This window comes from Protopterus annectens, chromosome 4.part1, assembly GCF_019279795.1.
Source record: "Protopterus annectens isolate FY-2018-M chromosome 4.part1, PAN1.0, whole genome shotgun sequence".
Lineage (NCBI taxonomy): Eukaryota > Metazoa > Chordata > Ceratodontiformes > Protopteridae > Protopterus > Protopterus annectens.
In genome coordinates, this window is record NC_056734.1 from 985103031 (window position 1) to 985115362 (window position 12332).

The following is a 12332-nucleotide window of genomic DNA, read 5'->3' on the forward strand; positions in this document are numbered from 1 at the left end:
GCTTGTTGGTGAAGGGATGCTATTCTTGTTTGAGGGAGTTTTATCATCAAATGGTATGTCCAAAAGTGCACCAATGATCTCTAGAGACTGGACTGGTTGTAGCTTGGACTTTTACAGATTCACTACAATCCCCAAATCTATGCACAGATGGAAAAAGGACTTCCTGGCTTTCAACAGTGGATTCCTAGAAGTGATGGTGATGAGTCAGTAGTCCAAATATGGGAATACCGGGAAACCCTGCAGTCACAGATGAGCTGTCACTACTGCCATACACTGGGTAAACACTCAGGGGGATGAGGAGAGATTAATGGACAAATCTTCGAACTAATAATGACTGGTTCCCAGACAGAAGTAAAAGTACTTCTTGGGCAATCTGTCCATCTTTAGGTGGCAGTATGCATTCTGAAGATCTATCAAGTACATCCAATCATTCTTCCTCAGTAATGAAAGAATTGACTGAAACATGGCCATCTGGAATTTTGTTTGCTTCATAAACTTGCTTAAGTATCTTAGTTCCCTGTTTTTCTTTGGCACTAAAAAGGATCTTGAGTAAATTCTGGATCACTTCTGGTCTGGACAGAATTCTTGGATGACTTGATTTCACAGAAGCTTCCTTATTTCAGAAGTGGCTTTTTTCCCTTTGGGAGGAAGATCATCAGGAATTCTTTTGGGGAATGAAGGAAGGGTGTGGAAGGGAATGAAATACCTGGTGGTTATGATTCTTTGTACCCATTTGTCTTGAGTGACGATGTCCGGGATGCTGGGTGCAAGGATAAGCATCCCCCACTACCTCCAGAGGGCTGGGAAAGGCTTCTCTGAGAAAGGACCCCTTGAAGCCTTGGTTTTGCAGGCCACCCCTGCTCCTTGGGCAACGTCCATTATAAGAGTTTCTCCCTCTGTTTCAGGGAGCTCTTTTTATAGAAGTGTCACATGTAAAGCCCTGGTATTTACAAAACCAAATTATCTTTCCTCCCTTCTGGTTTCTGAAGAAAGTCCTTTGAGGAGTAAAGAATTTGATCGCTATGACACATAGGGATTTACCAACCTTCTCTCTTCTTGAGACAGTCTCCTTAACTTTGGGAGTAAACAAAGTCGATCCATCATATGGAGTACTGATGAAGAACATCTTGAAATGTTCCACAAAAAAACTGCAATAGCCACAGCCAGGCATGCCTACGTATGGAAATGCCTGTGCCAGGTCCTTTGGATGCACCCTCTGTGACATTAGATGCACCCTCTGTGACATTAGAGATAAGGCACACAGAGGCGTTGGACAGTTACTGTAGAGTAGCCAATTGCGAATCAATCGATTTTCTTTGATCCACAATCAAGGCCCCTGGGAAAGAATTGATTTCCTTTGTTAAACCCTTCTGGGAATGAGTGATGTCTGCCAAACTGTTAAGCGCTCTCACCAAAAAAGTAGAAAGGGAATAGGTATGCTTCCTAAACCTGTCCAACGCACACAGCTCTCTATTTGGTGGAGGGACAGAGGAACATTCTCCTTCAGGTTCCTTCTCAGTGGCTGCCACCACTTCCATAGAATCTACCTCAGGTCACTTGCTTCAATGTGTCGGTCTTTGGCAACAACCAAAAACTCATTTTTTTTGGAAAAGAAAGGTTCCTTCCACATCCAGGAGGAGATCGGTTCTATCATGTCATCATCCTGAGGAAGCTTTCAAGGAGTAGTCAGGCCAGAACCAAAAGCCCCAAGAAAAAATTATTCCTCTGGAGAAGGCACCTGGGATGACCAAGCCCCTTTTTATCTGAGAAGTTTGTGAATTTCTCCAAAATAGACTTCCTCAAGCAGGGATCTGGGAGAACCTTCTCCATTATCACAATCAGTGTTGGTGGTTGGGGATTCCTTGGGGGAATCCAAGTGTCTACTCTTATATTTGTGCTTCCTGTGAACCTCCTCTGTGGATTGTTCAGGACAAGACTCAGAAAATAATACAGTCTCTTTTGCGAGGACAGACTCAAGGCTCCTGGAAACTGGTTGCCCAATGGGACCAAGACAACAGGCTGCAGATCCTGGAAAATCCTATGGCAAAGGGTTGGATCTAGTTGCAAAAGGGTAGAGCTCTTTCTAGGTTGAAAGTGTACTTTTTCAAGACCCTCAAATACTGAAGTCAACAGAGTCTAGAGATGAAACCAGATGGTGGTTACAAAATTGATTCAGTTTCCTCCAAGAATGGTTAAATAATGTGGGCTTACATTTAAATATTCCAGACATAAACTAATACTCCTTTCCCCAGCTCCTCTCTACAATGCTGCTCACAGCTCCTCTTCTCCTTCAGAACATAATGATCCCAAGTTCTTTATCACATCACATAACTCAACAATCACTGGAAAATTCTCCTTTAAGAAGCTTCACAGTGCTTGTCCTTGACAGCCATTTAAAATTTGATGAACACACAAATATGCTATTGGTAAAACTAGCTTAAATACTGGCATGCTGCCAAAGACCAGACTATTCTTTCCAGAAAATACAAGGGTTGAAATATTCAGTTCTTGTCTCCTCCAATTTCTTTTTCACTCTTTTCACCTACTGTCTGTGATACCTTTCCTACGACTATATTTCTAGTCCTGCTTCTGTAAATCATAGAAAAACTCACCTCTGCATGAAAGTGAATGATATACACTGTCAGAAGTTTCTTCATGCTGCCATTCAGTTATAATTTGCATGTAAGCTACTATACTTCCCCAAACATCCTTCTCTAAATGACACCATTCCATAGAGACATATTCCACATAATCTGAGCCACTCATTTGGATAGCTGGGGTATATTCCAATTTAAAAAACTGGTTTGGCGATGCCAAATTAACCACTGCACAAGATGTACTCACCCCCACCCCCACCCCCTTATTAACTTATTTCGCTATATTATAATATTTTTAGCTTCTTAGGAATACCAAGTTGGGAGTTACTGATAAAATTGCCATTTTATGCAATGATTTAAAAGCTTCCTTGTACATCAGTTGCTACCAAATGAACTTTTGTTATACTGATACATTATCAGTACTGAATATAATTGATGTATAGAGATTATTCTGGGACGCCGCTGAAAACAGGACCTTCCAAGTTGAACTTTTCCAACAAATGAATATGGGAAAAGGTTGGTAAATATTAGAGTTTGAAGATAATTTCACAACACTTTCTTAATCTGTTTCTATTACAAATGGCATGCAACCAATGCCATATGAACAAACCAAATCTTAGATTCAGTAGGGTATAGGTTCATATCGGTCTATATCACAACATGGAACTACCAAAACATCGACCGTCATAAGGTCGAACTTGGAAGTTTGAAATGTGATATGATCGAAAGCTCAGAACAGCAATTTTTTTCCCAGGGGAAAAAAATTGCTGTTCCGAGAAACACACACACAACACACGCACACTACAAACCATTTCTAATGTGGGGGGCTTCTCCCCCATACACCCCCTACTTAAATACACCAACTCCGAGATCGCACCACAGTGGAGGAAATAGCGAAGCCGTGCAAACGGCCCACCGACTTCTTTCCCTGGGAAAGAAGTCAATGTTCCACGGTTTCGATATTTTCAGCTTTCGATCTTCCAAGTTCGACCTTATGGCGGTCGATGTTTTGGATGTTTGATATTCCGATATAGACCCGTTCATACTGAACATTTTGGGAAAACACTCTAAGTGCAATCTTTTTTTATTTTTTTAATTTTACGTCTAAGAGTTCTGTTGGTTTTCTCTGAAATCACAATGTCCCTCAGACGTCCAACTCGCTACTCAATATGAGTCTTTGTCAAGCTGTAACACTGCTGGCAGGGGTCACCAGTGCCACTGCTGTCAAAGATGGCAGTATTGGGATGAGAAGATCAGACATCTGCCATTGCTGCCCATGAATAGGGCTGTAGCTCAGGAGAGAAGTCTTACCCTCCCCCACCACCACTATATGTTGGAATACAGCCTGTATGCCACTCTGCACTATTAGGTGTGGTCTAAGAGCTTTCACATCCCTCTCTTCCCTAGGTGATGATGAGCTGGCTCATACTTCTATACCACCCTCTATTCTGATTTCTGGTATCTACTCAGTTACATAGAACAGCCCACTTACTACACCAGGTCATTCTCATGTCTCCCCCTGAAAGAGGCAAGCAGACAAACTTGCTTCTGTCTCCTATTCCTCCCACTAATTCCAACAGACAAAATCAAACTTGAATCTCTTAGATTGCAGTCAGAGCTTTACCCCCTTTAAGGTAGCAGAGCTGGTGCAGTCTATTCTTAAAGTAAATGTGCAATTAGAGTCAAAGAATCTTGCAGCAAACCATTGCATCACAATAAATAAAATCTACCTACAAACTAAATGCCATAAATATCAGTTCATTTAAGAAAAGAACTACTTTAAAATATTACTGCTATCTCTTAGTCCTCCTGCTGATCCTTCAAAAGCTGGAGTTGACTTACAGCAGCCAGCACCCTTACCTTCCCCTAATGATGCAAAGGCATTGATAAGCCGGGCTGTGTACTGACGGACCACCTCGCTTTTCGCTTTCAACAACATGAACACATTCCTCTGCAAAAACAAAGAATACAGTAAAATGCTGTAAAATCTAATGTAACATTTATATTCTATCATTAATAAAAAAGTTCCAAGATACTGCACTTTTACTAGGAGGATCTTGTAGAAAGGCAACAGTAAAAAAAAAATAAAAACAAATTGCATGCAACAATGGTTCCACTGTATACCAAAATAGTCTGGGGTTCAGCAGAATAGATATTAGGTGCATACAAGAAAGGTGGTTTTCCATTTACTGCAGTAAATAAGTCAAGCACCACATCCAGCCAGATGGACCAACACTCGGGTCTACTACATCTGACTGAACCTATGCCACTCAAAAGGCTGCAAAAGTGCAAGAGCATCAAGTACCAAAACCCATGCACTCAAATAAGAGTCTTCATGTAATTGCAACCACCAAAAATACAAACAAGAACATTTTTGAAAGAGCAAGCCCCCTCTATAATCCCCAACTGAGGATATTCTACTACGGGTCAGATAAGAAAGGAGTAAAATAGGATGATGACTTCCTTGGATCTGAAAATATGGACTAGCTATATGAAAGGATCTCTTAACAACAGTGGTCACAAAGTTGTAAAAAAGAAGTTATGTTCTTATCATAACGTTCCATCTGTGTTGTTAATTTTCATTCATTCATGAAGGATGGGTTTCGGGTCTGTCCTTGGAACCGACCCAGCATCCAAGCTTAAGCCAGCCAAAATCTCTTGAGTGAAGATTACCCATAGTGCCCCTCTCCCTGTCTCCTCAGATCAAATTTGTCCATAAGAAAGAAAGTGGAGGCTTCTTCTGAGCAAGAACCCTACCAAATGGCCAGGACCAAGTCCGAACCTCCACGAGTTTTTCGGAGGTGGTAGGAGGGTGGGATGTCATGAATGAATGAAGATCAACAACACAGATGGAACGTTATGGTAAGAACATAACTTCTCTATCTGCTGCTGCTAATCTTCATTCATTCCTGAAGGATGGGGACAGAGTCCCTAAGCTACTTTATGTCCCGGGAGGCCCTATGGAAGGATATTCCTAAGCACCACTGAGCCAAAGGATGCTCTCCCCGCTGGAGACCAAGTAATAAAGGTATGAGGAGTAGCCCAGGTGCCTGCTACGCAAATATCATCCATACAAGCTATGGAAGTAGCCACTGATGTAGTAGAATGTGCTTTGATTTTAATGGTTAAATGTATATTGTTCTGTTGATAAATAAAGGAAATGCAGTCTCTCAGCCATTTTGCTAATGTGACTTTGGAAATGGATTTTCCCAACCTGCGTCCTGAAAAGGACAGGAATAACTGATCAGATTTTCAGAAAGATTTAGTCCTGTCTGGAAAGAAATTTAATTGTCTATGTAAATCCAATAAGTGTAAACAATGTTCCCCTTTATTAGAAAAATTTGGGAAGAAAACTGGTAGATTAATGGATTGATTAATATGCAAGTCCGAGACAACTTTGGGTAGAAAAGAAGGGTTAATCCAAAGTGATACTCTCTCTGTTTGTGAAAAACTATTAAAGGGCGTTTGGCAGACAGCCTGTAGTTCAGAAATTCTTCTTCCCGAGGTGATGGCTACCAAGAATAAGGTCTTCCAAGACAAAAATTTCATATCGCAAGTGGCAGATGGTTCAAATAGGTGATGGGTCAAGGTTTGTAGGACTAGAGTCAAATTCCAAGGTTCAATGAGTTCTTTGAAGAGTGGTTTAATATGCAGGACTTCCTTCAAAAAAGTTTTACAGAGACGGTGAGACATGAGGGAGGAATCTTGGAAACCATTATGAAAGTTGGAGATAGTTGCTAAATGGACCTGAATTGTAGAAGATGACACTCCTGAATATAGTAGTGTTGACAGGTAATCCAACACGGAATCAAATGGAGCAGAGAAAGGATAAGTTCTTTCTCTCGCAACCAGAAAACAAATCTATTCCATTTACTAGCATAAATTTTCCTGGTGAATGGTTTATGTGAAAATAGAAGAATTTTACGAACTGGGGATGATAAATATTTATGTCTGGCAATTACTGGAAGTGGAGGAACCAAGCTGTCAGCTTGAGACTCAATAGTTTTCGATGGATCAACCCCTGGGGATGCGACAGCAAGCTGGGGGTTGGATCCACAGTCCACGGTGGGTGAACCAGGTGAGGCCAAAGGTAAGGAAACCAGACTTGTCAGGGCCAATAGGGTGCAATGACGATGAATTTGCTCCTTAACCAAAGTGCTTTCTTTAGAAATTGTGGACTCAAAGGGAATAGAAGAAAGGCATAAAGCAGTCCCAGGGGTCATTGTGTACTAGAGCATCCCTTGGGGACACCCCCTGAGGGGTAATTAGGGCAAAGTACCTGCTGCATTTGTGGTTGCAGGGGGAGGCGAATAGGTCACAGCAAGGCTGCCCCCAATGGTGGAAAATCTCCACTGGTACTTCTGGATTGAAGGACCACTCATGAGGCAGGAGAACGCATCAGATCAACTTGTCCGCAATCATGTTGGAATTCCCGGGAATGTGCATTGCTATCAGAAAGCAGTTGGTGGCTATCACCCATTGCCAAACTCTCATGGCTTCCCGACACAAGGGGTAGGAACTGGTTCCCTCTTGTTTGATGTACCAGACTACCGACATGTTGTCCGACTGGATAGCAACTGTCCCGGATGGAAGAACAGTTTGTAAAGCTTGCAACACTAGAAGCACTGTCCTCAATTCTAGGATGCTGATATGCAAACTGGCCTCTACAAGGGACCAAGTGCCTTGGACTGTCCATCCCTGAAAATGCCCCCCACCCCATCAGGGATGCATCTGTGGTCACTATGACCTTGGGTTGACGGGATGAGAAGGGGCAGCTCCATAGTTCCATTTCTGGCTTCATCCACCAATTTAAGTCTTGTTTGCAATGGTTTCTAATGCAGATCAGACAGGACATGGGATGTGTCAACAGAGACACTGTGATGCTAGAAGCCTTTAAAGTAATATTATGCAGAGTCTTGCTAGAGGGACTACAGTAATGGTTGCTGCCATAGACCCCAATAGTTGCAGAATGGAATGAGCTGGAACCTTGTCCTGAGACAGTATCACTCGAAGTTGGAAGCTCAGTTTTGAAGCCTGTGAAGAGGGAGAGACACCAGGCAAGACCTTGTGTTGAGTGTTGCTCCAATGAATTCTAGACATTGAGTGAGTTCTAATTTAGATTTGTTTCTGTTTATTGAGATCCCTAGGAGTTGTGCAAGTCACAAGGTGTACTGTAAGGCGTGAAGCAATAAATGCTTGGTGGGAGAGGTAAGGAGCCAATCGTCTAGATATGGAAATACCCGGAATCCTTGCAGTCTCAAGTGAGCTGTTACTGCTGCCATGCATTTGGTGAACTCTCTGAGGGCTGTGGAGAGACCAAAGGGGAGGGCTCGAAATTGATGATGATTGGCTCCCAGCCTGAAGCGGATATATCTTCTGGAGCATTTGGCACCTTATATGTGGTAGTATGCATCCTGAAGATCTATCGAGCACATCCAGTCACCTTTTTCCAGAAAAGGAAAGATAGGCTGAACTGTGACCATCCGGAATTTGGACTGTTTGACGAAATTGTTTAGGATGCTGAGGTCTAAGACCAGCCTCCAGTCCCCTGTCTTTTTTAGCACTAAAAAGAATCTTGAGTAAAATCCGGACTCTATTGGGTCTGGTGGGACTGTTTGGGTGACTCTCTTTTTCAAGCAACTTTAAAACTTCTTCAGCTGCTGCATCCCTCTGAGTGGAACATTAGGGATTCTCATTTAGGGTCTTTGGCAGGGATTGAATGGGATATGGTAACCTCTGGACATTATCTTCTTCACCCAAGAATATGTTATAGAATGTCAGGCTAAATGCTGCAGAGAAAATCTTCTCCCGACTGTTTCCAGAGGAAAGCAAATGGGCTGCTCTTCAGGACTGCTGGTAGGGCTGCCCCAAGAAGAAAACTCTAGATTCCTAGTTCTGCGGGCCCCCACTGCCTCTGATGAATACATCCCATCTGCCCTGGGAAGAAAACTCACCACGAGTGCTACAGAAAGGCCATTGAGACTTCTTGAAACACATCTTTCCACTCCTCTGATTCCTAGAGTAGGATCATTGGGGGGGGGACGGAAAAATTTACGCCCAAGGCAGAAATGGTTTTGCTGTCCTTCTCACACCTGGTTAGCTTGTCCTTAACTTTGGGCCAAAAACAGAAGACGCGTGAACAAGGGCATTGACAAAGGCAGACTTGAAAGGCTCCGCAAAATCACATAAACGCATCCAGGCATGCCATCTCATAACACCTACACCTGCTGCTCTTGCTGCCCCTTCGGTTGTGTGTGCAATCAACCACATAGAAAAATTAGAAATGGACTCAAGGGTAGTGAGCTGTGAGGCAACTTTGTCAATTGCTCATCAGACAATGCTCCTGCTAGCGATCCTGACAGCTCTGTGATCAGGTGTCTATGAAGGTGGATAAAGTGTGCCAAACAGTTCAACGACTGTATAGCAAAGGTTGTTGAAGCGTAAACCTGCTTCCCTAGTCTGTCCATTGTCTGAAAAAATAAGTTATGTACTCACCATAACGTTCAATCTAAGTAGTTCTACTTCATTTGTCTTCAACCTGTGGGATACCGGATCCGTATCAGATCTGAGCCGGCAATCTCACTAGCATCTGCTCCGAGCTCCAAGCTCTTCCCCTTACCCATAATACAACTCCACTACCTTCCAACCCCCAGATCAAGTTTTCTGATCCTTATACCGATAACCCGACCTGAAAAAATACTTTATGACCTATAAATGCAGCCCGCAGGATGTTCACATGACAAGGTCTGGGGGAAGGAAGGTGGGTCGGTTTAAGACAAATGACATAGAACTACTCATATGGAACGTTGTGGTGAGTACATAACTTCTTTATCTAAAGTAGTTTACTTCATTTGTACTTCAACTTGTGGGACAGAGTCCCCAGCTACTAAACTCCTGGGTGGCCATCATGGAAAGATACTCCGGAGCACCACGGAACCAAAGGATGCTCTCCTTCTAGAATAGAAATCCAATTTGTAGTAAGAAATAAAAGTATATGATGAGGACCAAGAAATTGCAGAACAAATATCATCCAATGAGACTCTAGACCAAAAAGCCGCAGAAGTAGCCATGGACCTAGTGGATTGAGCTTTCACCTGACCCGGAGGAGACATGCCTCTGTCCTTATAGACCTGAATGTTGCATAGTGATCTTGGAGATAGGCTTTCCCAAAAAGGGTTTATAGAAGTACACAAACAGTTGATCGGATCTATGGAAATTGTTGGTCCTGTGTAAATAAAATCATAATTGTCTATGAACATTCAACAAGTGGAGTTTGTATTCCATTTTGTTAGCAAAATTAGGAAAGAAAACTGGTAAATTGATGGTTTGATTGATATTAACTGGTGAAGCCACCTTGGGAAGAAAGGATGGATTGGTCCGAAGGGAAACCTTATCTTTGTGGAATATCATATAAGGAACTTTGACGGACAAAGCTTGCAGTTCTGAAACCCTTTCAGCAGAGTTGATACCCACCAGAAATGCTGTTTTCTAAGATAAGAATTTTAGATCTGTGGTTGCAGCGGGTTCAAAAAGCGGAGCGACCAGAATTTGAAGAACCGTAGTAAGGTCCCATGGGGGAATGGGATCCTTGACAGGGGGTCGTAACAGAAAAGTCCCTTTAATAAAGGGTTTAGACAGTCTGGAGGAGGCTAGTGAGGCAGAATTCTCAACCACATGAAAAAGAGAAATGGCAGCCAAATGAACCTTGACAGTAGAAGAACTAGCTCCGTGTTGAAATATATCAGCTAGGAAATCAAAAATGGCAGAAATAGGAGCCGAGAAGGGGTCTAAACTCCTTTGAGAGGCCCAAAAGGAAAAACATTTCCATTTACTGTGATAAACCTTCCTGGTTGAAGACTAATGAGCAGCCACGAAAATAGACCTAATTGAAGAGGATAATCCAGGAGTAATAGCGATCATGGGAACTGGAGCAGCCAAGCTGTGAGCTTCAAACTGTCCAGGTTCAGATGAGGAACCCACAATGGGTGTGAAACCAGATCCTGAATGGGATCCAGGATCCAGGGTGGAGCCAGAAGGTGAGACCAAAGGAAGGGAACCATACATGGCAAGTGCAAAACAGGGCAATGAGGATCACATTGCTCCCCAGATGATGAGCTTTCTGTAGAAACCTTGGAATAAGAGGCACAGGAGGGTAAGCATACAGAATACTGGGAGGCCAAGCATGGACAAAAGCATGTCTGGGGGACTCACCTGGCAAGGGGTTCAGAGTGAAAAACTCGCTGCACTTCGCGTTGGAAGGAGAAGCAAAGAGATCGCAGCAAGGCTGACCCCATGACAGGAAGATCTGCTCCACTACTGAAAGATTCAGAGACCACTCATAAGGCATCAGAATAGTCCGACTTAACCTGTCCTCTAGAATGTTGGACCGCCCCGGAATGTGCATTGCTATGAGAAAATGACCGGTGGAGATTGCCCATTCCCACACTCTCATGGCCTTGCGACAAAGGGGGTAAGTTCTGGTCCCTCCCTGTTTGTTGATATACTAGACCACTGACATGTTGTCTGACTGATTTACAATGGTTCCCAGGGGAAGAAAGGCATGAAGGGCCTGCAATGCTAAAAGGACCACCCTCATCTCTAGAATGTTTATGTGCAAGCTGGTCTCTACAGGGGACCAGAGGCCTTGGACTGTCCTGCCCGAAAAATGCCCCCCCACCCAAGTTGGGAGGCATCCATGGTCACTGTGGCTTGGACAGGGGCTGGAACAAAGGGTCGTCCCTCCAAGATGTCCGGAGAACACATCAACCAGAGAAGGGACAACCGAAATATTTGACTGAGTTGTATTGGATACGACAATGGAAGTTCCATCAGGGACCATTGTACAGCTAGTGTCCACTGTAGAATTCACATATGTAACCGGGCACACAGAAGAAGCATTATGGCTGCCGCCATTGAAACTAAGGCCCTCAAAACTGATTCCGGCAACAGAAGATGAGAATGGTAGATCAGAGAGACATGCATCCTCAGGTTTTGTACTCTCTCCAAGGTAAGGAAGATTTTGCACTGTAATGCATCTATCCTTGCTCCAATGTAGTCCATCACCTGGACAGGATTTAGAAGTGATTTGAATGCATTGAATGTGATCCCCAAATGCAGGGCAAGCTTTAAGAAATAATCTCTAGTTAGAGAAAGTAGACGGCTGGTGGGAGCATTGAGGAGCCAATCGTCCAGGTACGGATAGACCTGAATCCCCTGAAGCCTCCTGGGGGCTGTGGTGAGACCAAAGGGTAGGGCTCAAATTTGGTAATGACTGATTCCTAGCCAAAGAGGAGGAACTGCCTGGAGCTTCTGTGCATCTTTATGTGATAGTAAGCATCCTGGAGGTCTAACGAGCACATCAAGTCGCTCTCTTGCTGGTATGGCATGATGGACTGTAGTGTGACCATCCTGAATTTTTCTTTGGTTCAGGGTAGATCAGTCCAGAATGGGCCTTAAGTCCCCTGTTTTCTTTGGCACCAAAAAGAACCTGGAGTAGTAGCCCAATCTGGACTGATCTGTGGGGACGGTTTCGATGGCTTGCTTTCCTAGCAGGTTGTAAATTTCCTGTGCTGCTGCCTCCCTTTCCATGGGTGGTATGTCCGGGAGGTGTTTGGAGATTTGGGAGGAACCACAAAGGGGATAGAGTATCCTCTGGATATGATATGAAGCACCCAGCGGTCTGATGTTACGGACTCCCATGTGGTTAGGTGCAAGGTCAATTGTCCCCCGACCTCC

General features: G+C 43.6%; 1 protein-coding gene across 1 annotated transcript in view; it reads right to left on the reverse strand.

The window, feature by feature from the left end:
• The window catches only part of ARMC9 (armadillo repeat containing 9), a 3277521-nt gene that overhangs the window by 1490264 nt on the left and 1774925 nt on the right, over window positions 1-12332 (reverse strand). Inside the window, 1 exon segment of the mRNA XM_044070688.1 lies at window positions 4458-4548. Within this exon segment, the coding sequence (XP_043926623.1) occupies window positions 4458-4548 (91 nt within the window).